General features: G+C 39.5%; 1 protein-coding gene across 7 annotated transcripts in view; it reads left to right on the forward strand.

The window, feature by feature from the left end:
• PAQR5 (progestin and adipoQ receptor family member 5) overlaps window positions 1-22,604 on the forward strand; it is an 88,530-nt gene that overhangs the window by 59,910 nt on the left and 6,016 nt on the right. For 6 of the 7 annotated variants that reach the window (XR_008914547.1, XM_007479632.3, XM_056808933.1 and 3 more), the window contains 3 exons: window positions 2,653-2,858; window positions 6,549-6,675; window positions 21,453-21,549. Coding sequence is in view for 6 of the 7 variants with exons in the window: in XM_007479632.3 (XP_007479694.1) it covers window positions 2,653-2,858; window positions 6,549-6,675; window positions 21,453-21,549 (430 nt within the window). In the remaining variant the exon portion in view is untranslated. The remainder of the gene's footprint in view (window positions 1-2,652; window positions 2,859-6,548; window positions 6,676-21,452; window positions 21,550-22,604) is intronic. The other variant, XM_007479634.3, reaches the window with a different exon arrangement.

Here is a 22,604-nt window from a genome sequence, read left to right on the forward strand (position 1 = left end):
ATTAAATAGTTTGACCCCAAAGCAGTGGAATTTACAGTTTGTTTTTTTGCTGGGGTGGGGGTGGGAGTGGGGGGCAGCAATAGATGGTGGCAGGCCTTGAGGTTCCCAGGATTTAGAGCCGGAGAGGTGCCAAGGGAACCACTCCCATCCCTTTCTTTTACAGGTGAGGAAACTGAGTCTCAGGGAAGAAGTGTACCAGTAAGGGTTATATGTTTGACTAATTTTTAGTTGCAGACCTGGGGAGAGGTATCCTGCTTCTCAGCCCAAGGCTCCTTCCTGTAGGATGTTTGCAATTCAGGGAAGAGCAGAGATAGATGGAAGTCAATAAGAAATGCTTGGGAACTAGGTAAGAAGGCCAAGGGACTTATTATATACAGAAGAGAAATGCTTACTGGAAACTCTTATGAGAACCAGAAGAGACACAAGCCCAGTTGACTGAAGAGAGCTCTTTTTATCTAAAGGCAAAAACGGATGAACCAAAAGAGAAATAACCTGATATAATAGAAAAAGCACTGAACTTGGAATCAGAGGGCCTGTTCCTTATTCTTTATTTGTGTGAGACCCTGGGAAAGTTAATCACTTCAGCTTTCTGGAACTCAGTTTCTTCAACTTGGAAAACCCAATCTATATGTTTTTGGTCCCTCTGTTTCCACATCTTAAAATGGCAATGGCAAAACTCTTGTTACCTACCTCATTGGAATGTTGCAAGGAGTGTTTTGTAAACTTTGAAATATTATGTGTTATTATTATACAGTGGAAAGAACACCGTACTGTGTTGACCTTTGGGAACGTCATTTCAAGTCTCTTCTCCACCCCACTCTAGTTTCCTCATCTGTAAAATGGGGGTTGAGGTTGGACCAGGTGATCCATGTCACGTCCCTCCTGACCTCTAGATTTGTGATCTGATGAGCCTGGTGACCCACTAAGGATTCAGAGGCTGGGAGAGCTCAGCTCAGGCTTGGGGCTATGGGAATAGGGGAATGCTAATAAGAAATAAAGTGATTCCCACGTTGGTAGAATGGAATGGGAAAGGACAACAGGGAGCACCTGGAATATGCTAACCTTAAACCAAACTAACTAACACTTATGAGTCTGCACTTGTGAAATAAATTAGAAGTTCAGTTCAAGAAATGTCTATTAAGTCTGTACTGTGGGTAAGGCACTGGGCTAAATGCTCAGCTATATACGTGTGTACCAAAGAACTTGCTCTCTCCAGAAGGAAGTTCAGTTACATACTTGTACCCATCTGCATGTGGATTGGTAAGGGACCCGTATGAAGGCAGGAATATTGCCAGAAAGGATGCAGAGAAGGGAATGTTCATGAACATTCATTCCAAGGAAAAAAAAGGTTTTGAAAAGAGAATTCCCTCCCTTATTTGCCTTAAGTGAATGCAATAGAAACTGCTAAAAAGAACATGAGACAAGTCAGGATGACCTTGTTTACAGTGCAGACTGTGCTAATAATTAGTTGTGTGATTTGGGATTATTCACTCCCCTTATAATCTTCCCCTTTCATAATAAGAGCTAATGTGTGTAGAACTAAAAGGATTTGCATAGTTCTTTAAATGTATTATCTCACTTTTATCTTTACAACTACCCTCTGGGGTCAGTGCTTTTATTATACCCATTTTGCTGATGAGGAAAATGGAGACTGACCTGCCCACGTTCACATAGCTAGTAAGCAGGATCTGGATTCGCAATCTTCCTGACTTCCCGTCCCATGCTGTCTATATTCTATCTACCTGTGTATATATGACTAAAGAAGCTATCCTTGAACAAGGGGGTGGAGTTGAATCACAGTGATCAATAAACTTCAGAGGTAGGTGTAATCATGGAGGTGGCCCTCCCCCAAATTGGAGATTTTAAAGAAAAGGGAAAACCAGATCTGAGGAATGGCTTAAGCGGGGTCCCTAGAAATAGGAAGAATCCTAGAACTGGAAGGACTCTTAGGTATCATCCAGCCTAAATCTATTTGGATAGATGAGAAACAGACCTGGAAGGATTAAGCTAGATGACATCATCAGAGTTTCTTGCCATTCCTGGATCCTAGGATACTATAATTATTGAATTTAGAAGTGGAAGGGGCTTTGAAATTATCCAGTCTAACCTTTTGCTTTTAACCAATGAGGACCAGGAAGGTTCTCCAAGGTCAAACAGGTGTCAGAGATAAAAATGTATCTCCACATATTATCTTTGTATATCATATGATGTATATTTAATATAGTACATTATATCATATAATATTATATTTGCATATATCATATTAATCATATATATATGTTGAGTATAATACATTAATATCATAACAGCTAGCTGACCAAAGGGATAGAAATTTGGACCTGGAGACAGGAGGTCCTGGGTTCAAATTTGACCTCAGATGCTTCTTAGCTATGTGACCCTGGGCAAGTCACTTTACCCCCATTGCCTAGCCCTTACTGTTCTTCTACCTTGGAATCAATATTTAGTATTGATTCTAAGTCAGAAGGTAAGAGTTTAAAAGTAATAATTAGCATCATTGGTCATCAGAGGGGAATACAACTAGGGGAAAATGGTGAAGAAATCAATCACCTTTGGTCCTAACCAAAGAAAGAATTAGAAAGGATGCCTTGTATCATCTTGGCTTAACATGGAGGAACACTATGTGTGTTTCAGGTACTTCATGTGGAGGTTTATGGCCACCCTATACATGGTTGATTTCTGGAATGACAGCTATTCCTGGCCTCTTCTTATCTACCTGAGTACTAGCTTCATTTACCCTTTTGCCTCCAGCTGTGCCCACACCTTCAGCTCCATGTCCAAGAATGCCAGACACATATGTTACTTCCTGGATTATGGTGCAGTCAATCTCTTCAGCTTAGGTAAGTGTAGCCTATGCTTGGCCTCCCTCCTGTCCTGTGATGGCTCAAGTTATCCAACTTCTCTTGGCCTCGATTCCTTCTCTTAGAATAAGGAAATAATAATGCTTGCCCTGGTGCCCAGACAGAGGTGGAAATAGCACCTTAGATTTGCATTAATGCTTTATCTTTTTAAAGTGCTTTTAAATCCATTATACATTACAACGTGCTTTTCTTACCATTATCTTATCAGGTCCTCACCAGGAGACTTTCCCATTTGAGACATGAGGAACCTTCTAGGTTCTTGCAAAGGGACTAAGTGACTGGTTTAACCGTCATCCATCTAGGGCGGTGGTAGAGTCCATCCAGTTTAGAATTGCCCCACTTTTCTCCTCTGTAAAACAGTTAATACCTCTAGTACCCTCTCTTGCAAAGTTGTGAGACTGTGCTGAGATAATGGACATCAAGCTGATTGGCAGACTGGAAAATATTCTATAAATGTCAGTTGTTTGATAAGCAAAATGTTATCATCTTTGTTGTCAGTCATCTTCATCGTCATCGTAGTCATCACTGCCATCATCATCGTCGTCATTATCATCTTACCTGTCCCAGAGCTGCGAAGACCTTTTGATTCTTGGTCCAGTGTTGGCTTGGCTTTGCCATTTTGCCCCTTTGTATTTCTCTTTTCATGGTGCAATCTGGGATCACTATTGGTTTATCATCTCCCTCACTCAATTGTGCTCAGCTTCGCATTACATTTACTTGTATAATACCAAACATCAATAATTATTACCCTTACTGAGACTGTGAGTTGCTCAAGAGCAAGGACTTGGAGAAGAGCACGGGAGGGGGAGTCAGAAGATCGAGGTTCAAGAAGTTGTTTCATATCCCTGACCTTAGTTTCTTCTTATGTAAAATGGTTATCATACATTACCAACCTTTCTGGAGTTGTCTATGGGGAAAGCATTTTGCAAACATTAAGGCAGTAAATATATTTGAGCTATTTTCTGTCATTCATGATACATAGTAGATGTTTGACTAAGAGGTGTAACAAACGTAGCCCTAAGGACCTAATAACTGCATGCAGATTGGAGGAGAACCTCGTGTTCTTCTAAAGGGTAGGGGAGCAGTGGGGGCAGCTCGGTGGCCCAGTGGATTGTGAGCCAGGTCCAGAGACAGGAGGTCCTGGGTTCAATCTGGACTCAGACACTTCCCAGCTGTGTGACCCTGGGCAAGTCACTTGACTCCCATTGCCTAGCCCTTACCACTCTTCTGCCTTGGAGCCAATACACAGTATTGATTTTAAGATGGAAGATAAGGGTTTTTAAATAATAAATGAAGGGTAGGGAATGACAGGATGAAATTTCCTGAGCGTTATGTGTGGAAGTAAGTAGAATGCTAGATTCTGGTTTGTGGTCACTCCTTGGCTCAGTATAGTGAAGACAACTCTGCATTTGGAATTACCAGTCCTGGGTTTGAAACTGGTTTTGTTACTTACCTCTGTAGTGTCACTTGGGCAAGTCATGGGAGACCTCTCTAGGCCTCAGTATCCTTATTTGTAAATGATGGGGATTAAATTAGACAAGGTGATCTCTAAGGGCCCTTCCAGCTTTAACTTAGGCAAGTCATTAGTTGTCTCACTCAACCTTTCACAGCCTCTCAGTTGTCCCCACTGGATGCCTAAGCTGTTCAAAGGCAAAGTATGCCCTTCTGAGGTCCCTTACAACCTGTGTAACCTTGGGGAAATCACTTACCTTCTCTGGGCCTTAATGTCTTCAACTGTTAAAAAAAAATGTAGGTTAAATAACCCTTAAATTCCCCTCTGGTCCTGAAACTGTAATCCTTTCAGCTCTAGGATGCAGGCGTTTAAGGCATTTAAAGTTCTTCCAAAAATTACTTTCAATCTTAACCTAACTGGCTCAAAGTAGTCAAACTGCCCTACACAGCAGAGGTGTTAAATAGAACATTGCCCTCAACAATGCCAGGTGTGGCCTGAACCAGATGAAATTATAATTGGGAGATATTTAACAAAACAAATAAAAATACAGTAGAACATAGATAATGTCAATGTGTGGTTTTCTATCGGTCCTTATTTCTATTGGAGTTTTGCACCACTGCTCTACAGGATAGAACCTGGGTAAAGGTTTTAAGATTTTTTAAAAGCCTAACCCTGAGAAGAAAATCTGGCAAAATTATCCATTATTTGTGCTCCTATAAATAGGATGTGACATATCTGCATACCAGAAAGAGAACGGTCTTAAAGTAAAAAAATAAAGTGAAATAAAAGCCTTGGTAAAGGAGACTACACTAATGTTCTTTGTCAGAGACAACCTTGGCACACCTTCTAAGTGACCTGCCTTAAGACTAACTTCCATTCATTGGTTCAGTGTAATGAATACTGGATTAGGTGTCAGTGAACCTAGGTTCAAATCCTGCTTTGCCTCTTACTACCTTGGGCATGAATCATTTATGCCTTGGTTGCCTTCACTGTCAAATAAGGACCAGGAGTTCTGAACCATTTTTGTGTTGTGGACCTCTGGCAGCCTGGTGAATTCTAAGGGAAGCTCTTATAACACATCAAATAAAATAGATAGGATTGTTGTTCATTTATTTCTGTCATGCTCCAACTCTTTGAGATCTCATTTTGGGTTTCCTTGGCAAAAATACTCAATTTCCTTCTCCAGCTCATTTTACAGATGAGGAAACTGAGGCAAACAGGATTGAGCAACTTGCCCAGGATGACTTAGCCACATTACACAGAAACTAGTCATGGGCCCCAGGACTAACTGACTTCTAAGGTACCCTAACCCTCTGGCTTAGAATTGAAACTAAGTGCGATTTTAAAGGCAGAGGAGAGATAAAGAGGACTAGGCAATTGGGTTTAAGTGATTTGTCCAGTGTCACACAGTAAGGAAGTGTCTGCAGTTAAATTTGAACCCAGGACCTCCCATCTCTAGTCCTGATTCTTCAGCCACTGAGCCACCTAGTGGTATCTTCTAGTTCTCTATTATCCTATGGCCCTTTATAATGTACTTCAGTCAATCAGTCAGTGAAACTGCCCTTAGCAAGTTATTGGGGGAATCTGAAACAGTCTAACCCAGAGACCATCTTCTGAAGTAACCTACAAACTGCCTAGGGAGAGCAGACACGCGCATTTTAAGTGAAGGACAACCAAGCACATTCCAAGTCTGTTTATATGGTACATAAGCAACAAGGAGGGTTATACAGGAATTTAGAGGGGAGGGAGGGAGATCTATAGTCTGTAGGCAAAAAAGTTTCAGGGGAAAAGTGGGACATACTTTAAACTAACATGTATCTACTGTGGGCGAGACAATACACCTATGTGCTGTAACCCTAACTCTAACCCTAACCCTAGATTCGTGCTGAAGGGAATGCAAAGCATGAAAAGGCCACCGACCCCAAGGAACCTTTGGTGACCCAGGATTGGGGCTGGGGAGAGGCAGGGAGAAGTAATGTGGGGAAAGACTGGCAATAAAGGCAGAGTGGGAATAAAAGAGGCCAGACCCACGAGGGTGGTAGGACCATGCCTTTCCCCAGAGGAGGTGGGGAAGAGCTAGGTGCCAGGGATGGGGAAGCAGGAGGAACTCTTGACTCTCTGTGGTCTCCCCAGTCATCCCAGGAAGCCAGATCTTGCAGTGGCCAAGCTCCTTCACTCACTGGACTCATCCATCTATGTACCACTTACATTGACAGGTTCTGCCATAGCCTACTCTGCATACACATTCCCCGACATGTTGGTTCGTACCACCTTCCATCATTACTTTGTATCACTGGCTGTGCTGAATACCATTTTGAGCATCGGACTTTCCTGCTACTCCAGGTATCCTCAGTATCCTTTTTTTTCTGGGGGTCATGAGCTGCTGTACAGCTATTCACTATTCAGATGGTTTGAAGGAAGAGCAAAACGGGAGAGGCAGATATGCCTCTCCTTGTGGTCTCACTCATAGAATGACTAAATTGGCCCAGTGGGTGCTAAAGCCCTGGAGGAGGGAGCCTATTAGGACCCTTAGGTTGGGAGGACAGATTAGTGCACCTGATTGGGGTCAGAGGACTTGAGTTCAGAGTCATCTTTACTACTTACTGCCATGATGACGTTGAGTAAGAAGCCATTTAATTTCTCTGGGTCTTGGTTTCTTTATCTGTAAAATAAAGGGAATGGGCCTCTGACAGTCCTGCCAGGACTAAATCTGTGATGGCAAATATAGGTCTGAGGAGCTCTAGGTCAAATAGTGCAGTTCTGCCTTACTTGAATATGGCAGGCCAATGTGTCCAAATCAAATGTGGCTTCCAATAATTTCCAGTGCCTGCCCCAACTTGTTTTGTTCTCCACTTGGTATATCCTATTAGAGAGTAAAGCCCTGGAACTACATTTAAGAACCCTTACATTTGCCCATAGTATCATGCAGAGGGAACATGGGGGTATCATGGGAAGGATGCTATCTTAGAGTCCTGAAAACTTGGCTTCAAATTCCCATCTCTATTACTAGCTAAATATTCCTGGGTAAGTCAAGTCACTTAACCTCTGGTATTCTTCAAGTAAATTTGTAGAAATTATTATATCACAGACTAGTTCTGTTATATATAGTTAGCACCTTGGGAATTCCCCCACAGATATGTATTTGTTTATTGTTTTCTTTATTATTATAATAGGATTCCCCACAAAATTGCAGGGAAGAATTCCTGTCTTTTTTCTTTTGGCATCTTGAACTGAATGTGGGGTCTCCAGACCTGATTTCAAGTCCTAGCTTTGCCACATCACTTGTGTGAACTTGGGGGAAGAAATCACTTAATCTCCCTGGACCTCAATTCCTTTCATTGTAAAATTGTGGGGTTGAACTAAATAGATGACCCCTTACAACCCTTCTAGCACTAGAGATCTATGGCAGTGATAGCAAACGTTTTAGAGATGGAGTGCCAGGCCCCACCCCCCAGACTGATTGCTGAAACCACATGCCATGCCCCTCCCCCTCACATGCTGGGTATGCCCCCCCTCATTACCCCACACAGGGGAGGGAGAGTGCTCCATTTGGGCTGCTGGACAGAGGGGTGAGTGAAGTGAGGAATGTCCTCAACAAATATAGAACAGGGAAGGGGAGTGATTTCAGTGCTCTGCTCCCCTCCAGCTCTGCCACCTGTGAGCTGCCCACCTTACCCTCTGTGTATTCCCATTGGGAAGCTGAGCAGAGGGGTGGGGGAATATATAAAAATGTCATTAGGCATGGTGGAGAGCAGCTCTGCCCAGGTCCTTCTGCCTTTCTAGTAATGAACTCTCTGGGAAGGGGAAGGGGAGAAAGGGTAGCCAAGTACCCAGAGAGTGCTTGGTGTGCCATTTTTGGCACCCATTCCATGGGTTCACCATCACCGCTCTATGGTATGAACTAGGATACTATGACAGCAGACCTTGGAATCTGAAGGACTGGGTTCAAATTCTGCTTTGAATATATACTGCCTCCATGATCCTAGATAAGCCTGTGATAAAAATGTCAGGTTAAACCTTATTGGATCTGGGCAGAGGGTATGGGACTTTTGTTTACTTGATGGACTGGTTTTTGGAAAAAGCATTATAGATTTTTGAACAGCATCAAGATCCTTACCACAACATGTATCCCCTTATCAGCCTGATTTTGTTGCTATTTTCTGTGATTCATTGTCTTCTGACTTAAACATCCCCTTCCTTATTTCTCTTTGTAAAGATGTTCATTTACAAGTTATTGTGTCTTCTTAAAAATACACCTAGGAGCAACTAGTTAGCACAATGAATAAAGCACCAGATCTGGAGTTGGGAGGTCCCAGGTTCAAATATGGCTTCAGATACTTCCTAGCTATGTGAAAATCACTTATAACCCCGTTTGCCTAGTTCTTGCTGTTCTTCTTTCTTAGAGTTGATACTAAGGCAGAAGGTAAAGGTTTTTTTTTTTTTTAATCCTCTTCCTAATCTCTCTTTGTAAAGATGCTTATTTATAAGTTGTGCCCTCTTGAAATACTCCTAGTAAAATTTTGGTTTTTCTCTTTATCTTAAGAGTGCACAGTGCTCAAAAAACTTTTAGGAACTAAAGGAAAGAGTGATTCATCCTGGCTATAAATAAATAAGCTATGAAGGTAGTCACCATCTTCTCAAGGATCTCAGCCAAATCATTCAATCATTCAACAAGCATTTATTATGAATCTATCATAGAGGGGCAGGTAGGTGGCTTAGACCACCAGGCCTGGAGATGGGAGGTACTATGTTCAAATCTGGCCTCAGACACTCCCTAAGTGACTGGACAAGTCATTTAACCTCCTTTTGCCTATCCTTTGCCCTTTTGTCTTAGAATTTGTTACTAGAACAGAAGGTAAAAGTTAAAAAAAATTAGTTAAAAAAAGTTACTCTGCCCTCATGAAATTTACAATTCATTTGAGATTAAAATTTAAAAATTAGTTAATAAGGGTAATAACATATAAAAAATATCACCAAGACAATTCATGATTGATATCAAATGAACGACACAGACAGTGGAGGGTAATCTAAAGAACACTAGACTAGGAGTTGAGAGGACTGACTAGGCTTCAGTTTCATCTGGAAATGAGGAGACTGACCAAGATTGTTTCTAAGATTCCTTTAGCATTCTATGTCATTGTCAGAATTCAGAAGAGGAGAAGACTACTGTAGGCTGGGGACAGTCAGGAATGCTTTAGAGAGGCAGAAAGAGGCAGAGGGAAGATGTTATGCATTAATACGCATTAATAAGAATTTTTAGCTTCCCCAAAATAATAAAGGTTTTGTAGATTTTTTTAATAAGTCACCAACAAACCACCAGGCTAGATTACTTCCACTTCCATTCTGATGGGAATGGTTCGGTCAGCCTTCATCTGTCAGAATGTTGTTTTGTTTTTTGGAGTGGAGTTTGGTTTAACACATCAGTATCTCTGCAAAAACAATGTTTAGCAAAAGTATTCTGGGTTCCAGTCCAGGAATCCTCTCGAGACTTGTGTTTTCTGTAAATAGCCCCAAATTCTATTAATTACTGGGTAGATAGATCCATGTCAACTCCCAACAGCCTCAGCTTATTGTTCTATTGCTCATCTTAAGCAGAAAAGGCCAAACTAAGTCAAAAAAGTAGTGGGCCATGCCACGTGGAGATTCAGGCAAAAGGGGACAGAAAAGAAGAGCTGGGAAATACTGGCAGTAGAGTTAGCCCTCCAAACCATGATTCTGGGTCTTTTCAAGTATATGAATAATCTTGGAATTAAAGCAAGGAGCGAGGTTTTTGTTCTTTTAGAATTTCTGTTTCTTCCTCCTTTCTTTTCTTTCCCGTTCTGTGTTTATCACTTTCTTTTATTATTCTTTCATTTTTTTCTCATTTTTCTTCAGGTTTTTATTCCATTTTTCCCCCCTGGGACTGAAAGGGGAATAGCAGGTAAAGTCCACGGCAGGGTATGATTAAAAGAATAGTAGAGCTAGAAATCAGTGGAGTCAACACTGGCTGAATCATCTTCTTCATTATACAAATAAGAGAAATGGGACCAGCAGATTCCGTTAAGTGAGGGAGGTGGCTTAGATATCCTATGAATGTCCCACTGTCTGTCAAAGACTTTTTTTATTCAACTTTACTCTTTAACATGGTCTTCCTCTTCCCTTCTTACCCACAATTGCTCCGTTCTCTATTTGTAGAATGGTCAATAATGGGCTAAGAGAAGCGCCTTCAGTTTACTTGAAGAAATATAAAATAGTACCATTTTTTCCTCTTCAAATTATTAAAAGCCCAGGCATAGAAATGGGAGATCCTGGGTTCAAATACCTCAGATACTGCCTAGCTATATGTCCTTGGGCAAGTCACTTAACCCTCATTGTCTAGCCCTTACCATTCTTCTGCCTTGGAACCAATACACAGTATTTATTGATTCTAAGACAGAAGGTAAGGGCTTAAAAAGAAAAAAAAATATATATATATACATGTATATATATATATATTAAAAGCTTAACAGCTTAAAAAGGAAGAAATATAGACTATGAAAAAACAACATAGAAAAATGCTGTGAATCATTAATAGAGAAATGAAACTCTGAGGTTCCATTTCATCTCAGGAAAATGCCATTTATTGGAAGGGCTGAGGAAAAATGGGCACAAGTACAGTGTTGGAGTCATAGTCTATCTATTCTAAAAGTAATTTGGAGCTGTGTCCCCAACATCACTCAACTGAGCATATCCTTTGACTAGTGATGCTACTCCTATATCTTACCTCATAGAGATCAAAGAGGAAAAGGACCTAGAGAGCTCTTTTTGTTATAGAAAAGAACTAGAAACTAAGGGGTTTCTTTTTCTTTTTTTCTTTTCAATTTAAGGGTGGCAGGAAGGTGAGAGGGATTGAGATAAGGTAACCCCCCCCCCAAAAGAAGCATAGTTGAAGCATTTAAAAATATATACAGAATAAACCAGATAGAAGGCCAGAGAAAATTATAATCAGAACAACTTTTTAAAATTACATGTTGAATTTATTATATATTTTAAGGAAAAGAAAATTGAACAAAATTGCAATTTTATATCCAATTCTTTCTTTCTGTTCTATGTGTGTGAAAATGCTCATTTTATTTGTCATTAAGTTCACAATTTAAAACAACTCAAGTTAGTAAAGAAAACTATTAAACTATGAAAAGACTACTAAATAGCAGGTCCTAAAAAAAAAAGATGGATCATCCTATTACATTAAGGGCTAGTTCTAGTTCTGTGATTCAGTACCTACATGATATCTAACAAGGCACCTGGTTACTTTGGGCCTCAGTTTCCTCATCTGCAAAGTGGGAGGGTATTGGATGAGGTCCTTTACAATTTTAAATCTATGCTCCCTTAAAAAACAGAGCCAATATTAATCCCTCTGGTAGTAAATGACCAAATGAAGAGACAAGTTCTAGAGCTAGTCAGGGGGGAAAAATACTTTTAACTGTTTTCCTTCTCTAAACTATTATTTTGTGTTTGTATGTATTCGTTATTTTGTTTTAGTGGGAGATTTAGATGTTTCTAGCACCTAAGGAGGGCAAAAAGAGTTCATGTCTGTTTAAAGATGAACCCCCACCCCCATCAAATCCAATCATAAAGACTATTTAGAAAGCTCAACTTTTCTCCCTCCCACTTAGAAGAGACAGTTCAAAGATGTCACAAAAGGCAACGGGAAAAGTGCTGTATTTTGGAGTCCAAGGACCTAATTTAGAATCCTGTCTTAAAATATTATTTCTGTGACCTTTGGCAAATCTTGGAATCTCTCTAGGCCTTGTTTTCAGATCTCTAAATTAAGGAATTGGATTAAATGACTTCTACAGTCTCTTCCAACTCTAAAGCTATGATCACATCCTGTCTTTTACAGAGTATGAATGCTACATGGATTGGGACCAGAAAAAAAAAAGTTGTTTTATAAGGTACATTATTGTTAATGAGATCAACCAAGCTTTGTCTGCTGGAACATGGAAATAAATATCCGTGTTATATGGGTCCCTTCATTGGAATGGTATTAATTGAAATGACACACTTTTGTACCCAACAAAAATCTCTCCAGGACAAAAAAGGGTTGTTTTTTTTAAATTTTAAGATTAAGATCAATGATAATGATGTGGATAGCCTCCTGGGGTTCTTTGTCACAAGATTTTACTTGTAGCAATGGCATTCCTAAAGGTAAAACAGACTTTTTGGAACTCCTTTGTCTTTTCTTGGGGACAAAGAAAGAAGCTTCTTTGGAAATTCTGTTTCTTTTGATCACCAGCTCTCATCAAGTGCAGAAAGTTGTTTTTGCTGTCCTGAAACTGGCTCTTAGCAGCACTGTCCAGATTAAAGCCCCAGCTGTTTCTATAAACAAGGAGGCTAACTTTTTCAGGTCTGATGTCCTGTGATGACAAAATAGGTCGTTAAAAGAGAGACCTTCCTCCTAGCCCTGCCTAGAAAATTCTGACCTCTCCTCACCTCTTTAGCAGGGAGGTAAAAGTAGCCTCACTGAGATTTGCAATGTAGTTAAAAGTATTTTTCTCTGTCCAGCTTTCACCTCTCCTTCCTCTCTCCTCTATTGCTGTCTCTTTGCTCTTTCTTTCCTTTTAGGTTCAGCTTTGCAGCTGGAGACCATCATTCTACACACCTTTGCAGAAGCACTAATCGAGGTCACCTTCCACATCGGGCGAAATATTGATTAAAATCCCAGGAAATCCAATCCATAGTTTTGTGAATGGCCACCAGAGCTCTTTCTTTCTGTGTAAGTGGCCAAGTCACCATCCTGACCCTGGAGTAGAGGCAGGGACCCCAGAAAATAACATAAGAGCTTTTTCTGACTACAATCCTATGATTTTTTTCACCTTAAAAATGAGTCATGGCAGGGCAAGGGGAAAAAGTAGAGTAAATTTCTAGTCATTATGTAGGTTCAAGTGGATATTTAACTATATCTGAGGTAGTGAAGCAAATGTACTGACTTGGGTGATAGAGGTGACCAACATTTGAATTCTTTTCCCAGGGTTCCCTAAACGAGCAGGGAACCTCAGTGGTCTGTGTTCTTGCATGTAATCTGCCTAGTGATCTGGCTTCATGGGTGGGCTCCATCTGAGGGAAGCAGGAGGTGACTAGAATGATGAAAAAAACATTAACAGGATCAGCTGAAGGAAATGTGGTTGTTTAGCATAGAGAAGATGAGGATGGTGGGTGGGGAGAGGAGATATGGTAGCTTTCCTTACCAAGAGGACTGCCACGTAGAACAGGGTATAAAATAGATTTATATAACTTGGCCCCAGGAAGTGAATTGGAAGCAATTGGTGATTTGGTGCAGAGGCCAATGGTGATCAAGATTATTGAGAAAAAAAAAAACCCTGGAAATAACAGGATCAACTTTTGTGATTGTTAGGGGAGTAAGGGAAAGGAAAGGATGATAACAAAAATGTGGTTGCTTAGCTTAGAAAAGATAGAGAAAGGAGATATGGTAGCTTTTTTGTTTGTTTGTTTGGAAATTACTTTTATGGAAGCTTTCCTTATCTGGAAGGCTGCCTTGTGGAATGGGGTGTAAAGTAAAATTGTTCTACTTAGCCCTAGAGGATAGACTAGAAAGAATTGGTGAAATTTGTGGAAGTCGATTTCAACTCTATATAAGGAAATTCTATTAGAAGTGTCCAAAAAAATCAAATGGGCTGCCTCTTTGGTAATGGGTTCTCCCCCAAAGCATGCATTAATTAGTGGGAAAGAACAGTAATCCTGGAGATTGAAGAGATCTAGGTTTGGGTTCTAAATACCAACAGTAGAACAGTGAAAAGAACAATGACTGGAGAAAGAGGACCCAGATTCAAAACCAACCCCACTGAGGCTCATTATCTGAGTGACCTTGGGCAAATCATTTAACTTCCTTGGGCCTCAGTTTATTCATCTGGAAAATGAGGTTAGACTCAGTGGTCTCTTAGGTTCCTTTTAGCTCCAGATTTATGTCATTTAACATCTTGCTCCAACATTTATTATCCTTGTGCCGCTAGCAAACCATTTGACTTAGTCAAATGTGTGTGGAAAAGATGAAGAGTTCTAGGCTAAAGGATGGAATAATAAAGTAGCCTTGAAACTGGTTGAATGACCACACCAAAAGAGTAGTATCATTAATGGTTCTGGGTCAACTTGAATGTCTCTAATGGAGTGCTCCCAGCAGAGATTTATACATGGCTCTGAGCAATTTAACTTCTAAGTATCAGTTTCAAGGTAGAAGAGAGGTAAGGGTTAGGCAATTAGGGTTGTGACTTGTCCAGGGTCACACAGCTAGGAAGTATCTGAGGTCAAATTTGAACCCAGGTCCTCCCAACTTTAGGCCTGGCTTTCTATCCACTGAGCTGCTGAGTTGCCCTGTGATTTAATATTTTGATCAATGACTTGAAAAAAGCCAAAGATGGAATGCCTTTCAGATGTGTAGATGGCCAAAAGTTGGGAGAAACAGAGATGACATCTTTTATAGCAGTCAAAATTCACAGATCTCAACAGACTTAGAACACTGGAACCAAATCCAAAAGGGATAAGGTTTATAATAAAGATCAATGCAAAATCTCAAAGCTGAGTTAAAAAATCCAACTTCATATATATATATATAAAATCAAAGCCACTTCAGGTCCCACCTAAGTCTAGATGATTTCTTTGATCTCTCATTATGTTTAGGAGGAAGTCAAGGGGTAAATAGGAACAAGCATTTGTTAAACACCTACTGTTTGCCAGGCACTGTGCCAAGTGCTTTACAAATATCTCATCTGATCCTCAAAACAATCCTGAGATAATAAAAAATGTTTGTACAAAATATATTTATAGCCGCGCTCTTTGTGGTGGTGAAAAATTGGAAAACAAGAGGGTGTCCCTCAATTGAGGAATGTCTGAACAAATTGTGGAATACGATGGTGATGGAAGACTATTGTGCAATAAAGAATGATGAACTGCTTGATTTCTATGTGAACTGGAAAGACCTCCATGAACTGATGTGGAGTGAAATGAGCAGAATCAAGAGAACATTGTACACAGAGACTGATACATTGTGGTACAATTGAATGTAATAGACTGCTACTAATAGCAATGAAATGATTCAGGACAATACAGAGGAACTTATGAGAAAAAATGCTATCCACGGCTAGAGAAAGAACTGTGGGAGCAGAAACACAAAAGAAAAACATATGATTTATTATTTGTTTATATGACTATGTGATTTGGGATTTGGGTTTTAAAAGATTGCTCTATTAAAAAAAGAATAATATGGAAATAGGTATCAAGTGATAACATATGTATAACCCAGTGAAATTGCTTATTGGCTCTGGGAGTGGGGAGGGAAGAGGGGTAGGAGACAACATGAATCATATAACCATGGAAAAATATTTAAAATTTTTAAAATTTTTTTAAATTTAAAAATTAAAAATAAAACAATCCTGAGTAGTAGGTGCTATTATTATCCCCATTTTATAAATGTGCAAACTTAAGGCAGACGTTAAATGATTTGTCACACAGCTAATAAGCATCTGAAACTGGATTTGAACTCAGATTGCCCTGACTCTAGACCTAGTGCTCTATCCACTGGACCACCTAATTTCTGCCTGAAGAAGAGGATATTTGTCTTCACATAGTTGAAAAGGCTATTGTATCCATGAGATTCTTTTTTTCCCCACAAAGTTCCAGAGGGGTGGAATCTTTGGGCAATAGGTAGAATTTTGTTGTTGTTTTTTTTAATTCTTACCTTCCATCTTGAACTAATACAGTGTATTGATTCCAAGACAGAAGAGCAATAAGACCTAGGCTATGGTGGTTAAGTGACTTGCCCAGAGTCACACATCTAGGAACTATCTGAGTTCAGATTTGAACTCATGACCTCCTGTCTGTATGACTGGCCCTCAATCCACTTAACAATCTAGCTGTTCCCTGGTAGAAGTTGTAATGAAGCAGTCTTAATTAAACTTCCTTACAATCAGATGTCCAAAATGGAAGGAATTGCATCTGAAGATTCAGTGGGTTTCTCTTCACTAGAGGTATTCAGAGCAAAGATGAAGGCATTTGTGGCAAGAATTCTTGTTCAGTGAGGTAGAGTGAAATGAGCAGAACCAAGAGAACATTATACACAGAAAGTAAAATATTATGGAACAATCCAATGTAATGGACTTTGCTAATACAAGACTATCCCAGGGGACTGATGAGAAAAAGAATGCTAGCCACATCGAGAGAAGGAACTATGGGAGAGGAAAAACAAATGACTTAGGTACATGATTTGGGGTTTAGGCTTTAAAAGATTGCTCTATTGCAAAAATGAATAATATGTAAATAGGTATAAGTGATAACATTTGTATAACCCAGTGGAATTGCTTATTGGATCCGGGAGGGAAGGGAAGAAAATAAAATATGTAAACATGGAAAAATATTTTAAAAATTAAAAAAAAATTATTGTTCAGGTACCAGTTGAAGATCACCCTTGACATTTCTTTCAATTCTGAGGTACTGGGATTTTATGCATTATTAGACTTCTCTAACCTGTAACAATGTGGGAGTTCCTTCCATGGGTGCAGACTGAGGCATGTTAGACTGTCTTTTGGGAGCCATTGGCTGAATAGTACATCAATCTGATGAGGAGGATCTCTCCAAATCTTAGAGAGTTTGAACCTCTGACAATAGGCATGAAGTCTATTATTAGGCCCATTCCGACCCAATGTGGTAGAAGAACCTGCCAGACCTTACATTATGCAAGTATAGCCTTCAAAGACCAAAGGTCATCTCTATATCATGAAGAGGAATTGGAGTGGGATTTTAGGGGAGAGAAGAGCTATTATGAGTCAGTTATTTTCCAACTGACACAAAAATATTTTGGTTAGGGAGCAGCGAGTTAAGACCTGATTAGGTTTTCATGAACTGGTGGTAAAATAATAACCTAAGATGATTGTGGCTCATCATCTGGTACCTGGGTTTATTAGACAGAATGAGGCCATTTTAGAGAGTTGGATCATAATGATCATTTTCCCACTATTGGAAATTCCCATATTCAGTAAAGCTAGTTTTGCTGAAGTTTAAGGCCAAATGTACAGCTGATTTTTAAATATCTTGGGATTCTGAGTCTGACTTTTATGAATTATCAACACCTTTTTCCCCCTCACCTTTCTTCTCTTTTTTCTCCTCCTTTATATACTGCCTACTTTTTTAATGTGATTTTTGTACCTGGTTTTTGTTTGTTTTTGAAACAATAATGATAACATGCTGTCTGGGGAAGGAAGGGGGGAATGTTAGTAGCAGGCTTTAGTAGAGATTTGGAGTAGAAGTTAATATACAGGTAAAGTTGGGTTTTTAAGTAGTTATGGACTTCCATAGCCTGTGGAAAAACATTCCTTTCCCTCATTAATAATGAGAACAGCTATATTCGCTGATAGATACCGAGGTAGGAGAGGGAGCTGGACTTAGAATTGGAAAGACCTAAATTCAAATCCTACCTCATATACTTACCAGTAATATGACTTAAACAAAAAAAAAAAGGCTTACTTTCTCTCAGAATCCATACTGTGCCAGTTCCAAGGCAGAAAAACAGGAAGAGGTTAGATAACTGGGGTTTAGTAATTTGCCCAAGGTCACATAGCTAGGGAATATTTGAGGGGCAGATTTGAACCCAGGACCTCCCCTCTCCAGGCCTGACTTTCTATGCACTGAGCCACCTAAGTTGCCCCTAGCTAGAGGCTTTATCGACAAAATGGGGATAATAGCACCTAGCTCAAACAGTTGTAAGGATCAAATGAGATAAATATGTAAAGTGCTTTGCAGACTTCAAAGCACCATATAGATGTAAGATATTAGATACTTGATGGTTTGGGAGACAATTATACAGCAACTGGGTGAGGGGGGTTGTTGTTCATCCTTTTCTTTTTTGGTTTCTTCAAGAACTTTTAGTGGGATGAAACTATTGTGGAGGCAAAATCAATTGTATTTAAAATTAGATGATGTAGGTTCAAGTACTAGCTCTGCTATCTAATATCTGTTCTATTTGCAGCAAGTCACCTGGGAATTGGACTAGTTGCCTTCCAGTGTGTTTTTTAGATTTAGAAATCTGAATAGTAAAAAGCATATGGAGAGGCAGAGCTAGGTGGCTCAATGGAAAGAGAGCCAAGCCTGGAAAGGGGAAGTCCTGGGTTCAAATGTGTCCCCAAACACTTCCTAGCCATTGTAAGGATTATATTTGAACAGACGCTGGTGTTACTTTGAGGATGGTAAAAGATGGTCTATAAGGAGCTTTTTGTGAAGCAGGAAGGTGTTGAATGGTAGGAGTCTTGATGGGCTGACTCTTACTCTCTCTCACACTCCTGCTGGGCTGTACTAACAATAGGTGTTACTCAAGAAATTGGGGGTCCCCTGTTACAAGAGGGTAATGGGGAGATGAAGGAAAGTCTCCCCTATCTAGTATAGTAAGCAATACCCCCAACTTCCCTTGCACACGAGGAGGTCAAGGGATAAGCCTCCTGGAGTCTTCTGACACAGCAGGGGAGGGGTCTTGGTTTGCACTCAACGAGTTACCTTCCTTTAGCTCCTAGAATAAGCCACTTGAATACATCTGACTGTGAGTTATATTATTTAATAGACAATGAATATAAGGAAAGATGGGGAGTTGGATTGTGGAAATTGGAGTCCCTGATTTCTCTTCCCTGAGGCCCGTGGCTCTGGGAGCTGTCAAGCAACCCAGAGTTTCTCCTCCCCTTCCCACTATTTCTCTCACTCCAATTATAATCTTACTGGGGCTAAGGAATAATCAGAGCAGTTGCAAAAGGCTAAGGATAGAGAGACAGGCTCTCAGGCAGAGAGTCCACGACCCTCTTGGGTCCGAAGAGTTTTGACACTGGTTGGATGTTCTCAGAGGTACAATGTTGTTGAAATACATTGTAGGAGTAATCTCAGGGCTAATCACAGATGAATCCTCAATTGGCTCTTGACAAGATCTCCAGCAAGGAAATTGCTCCCTGCCTCTTTGAGATCCCAGTTCAAAAGCCCAGAATTCTCCTCCAAGCTCCTCGAATTCCATTCTTCCCCAGCATTCTCTGCTACCAACTGTCTTTGTGGTCACTCATCTCTTCTTTTCAATGTCCCATCTTTACTTTTGCAACCTGCCCTTACACCTTGTGACCCTGGGCAAGTCAGTTAAACCCAGTTGCCTAGCCCTTATTTACTCTTCTGCCTTGGAACCAATACTCAGTACCAATTCTAAAACAGAAAGTATGGCTTTAAAAAAAGGGGGGGGGGGGGCAGCTGGGTAGCTCAGTGTATTGAGAGCCAGACCTAGAGATGGGAGGTCCTAGGTTCAAATCTGGCCTCAGACACTTCCCAGCTGTGTGACCCTGGGCAAGTCACTTGACCCCCATTGCCTAGCCCTTACCACTCTTCTGCCTTGGAGCCAATACACAGTATTGACTCCAATATGGAAGGTAAGGGTTTAAAAAAAAAGGAAACAAAACTTACATCACCATCTCTCACTGGGATATAGTAAGGAAAGCATGTTGTCAACAAATAAATATGTGAAGGGTTTCAGTTATAAAGAATCATGTGAAATATGAGAAAATATATCCATAAGTCTGGTCTGTGAACACTTTGCTCATTAGAGTCAGCTTCTGAATACATCTTTAATAACTACATGATTTGTTATAACTGAAACCCTTCAATAAGGGTTTTAAAAATGACATGGAACTTAGAAACTTGGTTCTACTCTCAGCTCTGGACATGTAAACTTATATAAACTTGCTCTGACCTTATTTTTCCTTGTTTGTAAAGTGGGAATGATTCTCACAAGGTATTGTAAAGATCAAATAAGATAATGCATGTGAAAATACTTAGCAACTTCCAAAGAACATGAACATGAATTGAAAAATCATTTCTTAAGGTACTATATGGAAATTTGCTTGATAGAAAAGAGGTTCTTGGGTAGGTTGTAAAGAGAAATAAAGGTGGTAAGATGAAAGGTCAAAAAGTAAAGGGGAGGTGAGAACAGAACCTGAAAATCCTGGTTACAAAATTTTGGTTAGTATTGAGAGGGCTAAGAATGTTTTGTTTTAAGTCTGGCACTTCATAGAGTCTATATTTTACTCTTTTGATCAGTCAGATAGTCTTGCCTTTTCAGCTCTTTAGGCAGCAACCGAGGACTGATATGATATAGATATATCTGAGCATCTGGTTTTCTGTTTGTCTGCAGCATTCTGAATTAATTCGTTTCATTTAAATTTGTGAATTGTCATAAGAGTTGGTCAGCCTGTCAGCTCTGCAGACAGACTTACTCTTACAGACCTCAGTGTCCATCTTGCTATTAAGTAACCCATATTCTCGGTTGCTCTGTTTGTGCTAATAGCTGGAAAAAGCCTCTCTCTCTCTCTTAGTAGCATATTTCTGTGTGCAGTATTGTTGACCATGCCTGGCTATTGTCTGTCTTCCTTTTTAGCCATCGTCATCACTCTTTTTAATGTTTCTTCCAGCTTAGGATTTAGAGGGTAGGGCCTGACTTAAGGGGGAAAGAGAGTATGGATTCCTGTTAATTTAATATCCTTAAGACTTGGACTAAAGATGTATTAAATATTTCAAAAACCTACCAAAGTAATTAAATGCCTATTTGAGCCACTGAATTTAATGGTAATAGGCTGATGAACTTCTGATTAATTACAGTACAAACAACCTTCATTGAACCATATTGAAGGCAAAAGAATCATGTTAACGGACTCGTTTCACTCAGTTATGCGTATCTTCTTCTGTCTTCACCTCTGCTAGTGAACATACAGTCATTGTTCTTCATGTCTTAATTGAATTTTAAAAGACTCTTTGGAAAATGAATGACATGACCCTCTGTGTGTCTTTTTCCTCTCATCACTCCCTCCCTTAACTTGGCTGGTGTCCCCTGCAGTCTTGTTTCATTTGTTTCTTGTTGAGTGATTAGGATGAATTTTTTTTCCTCCTGCTGTTACTGAAAATGGGGTCAGTTTTGTTAGAAATTGAAAATGATGATGGTAAAGCTTGAGTGTAAACAGAAGTATTTATATAAAACTGCCTTAGTCCTTTTCTTTGTATCTGTGACCCTAATGTATTTTGGCATTTTTCCTGAAAATGTTTTTCTTTTCTCTCCACTTCTTTTTTCTAATTTGATCCAGGTTCCTTGAACTCCAGAAACCTAAGCTCTGTAAGACATTACGCATCCTGGCCTTTGCCTATCCCTACGCTTGGGACACCGTCCCCATCATTTACAGGGTATGATGGTTCAGTTATATTTTTATGGAAGCGCACTAAAAAGGTTACACTCAGTCAACAAATATTTGCTGAGATCTTGACAGGTGCAAGGCACTGGAGAGGACACAAAGAAGTATCACAGACAATGTCTATATCTTTAAAGTCCTTAACATCTAGTTGGACAGGTAAGAGATAAGTTCGTGAGAAGATAATTAACAATATAAGTATATGATTGAGTACTAAATGAGCAGTACAGGCAGTAAAATGCCATGAATTCACAGAAGAGAACACCATGGATTGGGATAGTTGAAACTTGAACTGGACCTTGAAGGATGAAAAGCACTTTAAGGGGAGAACAAAGGGGATTAGCAAGAGGAATGGCATGAACCTTAGAGTCAGGAATGTATATGGTTTATTTGAAAGATAGTATTGATACTTTAAGTATAACAGGTAGTTAAGAGAGGGAAATTTGGTAAAGGGGAAGAAAGGAAAGGTACTGACAATTTAGCCAGATTTAGGCTCAGTGCTATAGGATTGTAATAGTGATGGTTCTAATCTATTTGGGGAAATAAAATTGGATAAATGAAACCGCTACCAAAAAAAATAGGATATAGTTTTGGGGAAAATTGGTTGTGGTATATATATGTATATATATGTGTGTGTGTATTAAAAACATATAACTTTATTCAGAATAGTCAGGGAGTACAGTGATTAATCAAATGTATTTTTGTTTTATAGTTATCATGCTACATATATGTATATTACTAATTTTCAAAGAATTAGAATACAATAAAATAGAATTTTTCTGGTTCCAGATTCTGGGTAAGCCAGTATTTAGCTTTTACTTTTTAATGTGAATATAATATACAAGATTTTAATAAAAGTTCTCTTATATGTACATGCTACACTAAATATATTTGCTTTGGACTCACTTTGAAGAAGAATTCTATCAGTTTTAGAAATTTGTCTATAAATCTCCTTAGTTTTAATTGCTGAAAGTCATAAATGCCGTGAAATAGCAGTACAGGTATGCATGTTTGATGAATATGGATTCCAGCATTAGTGTTAATCTTAAA

This window comes from Monodelphis domestica, chromosome 1 (genome assembly GCF_027887165.1).
Source record: "Monodelphis domestica isolate mMonDom1 chromosome 1, mMonDom1.pri, whole genome shotgun sequence".
NCBI lineage: Eukaryota > Metazoa > Chordata > Mammalia > Didelphimorphia > Didelphidae > Monodelphis > Monodelphis domestica.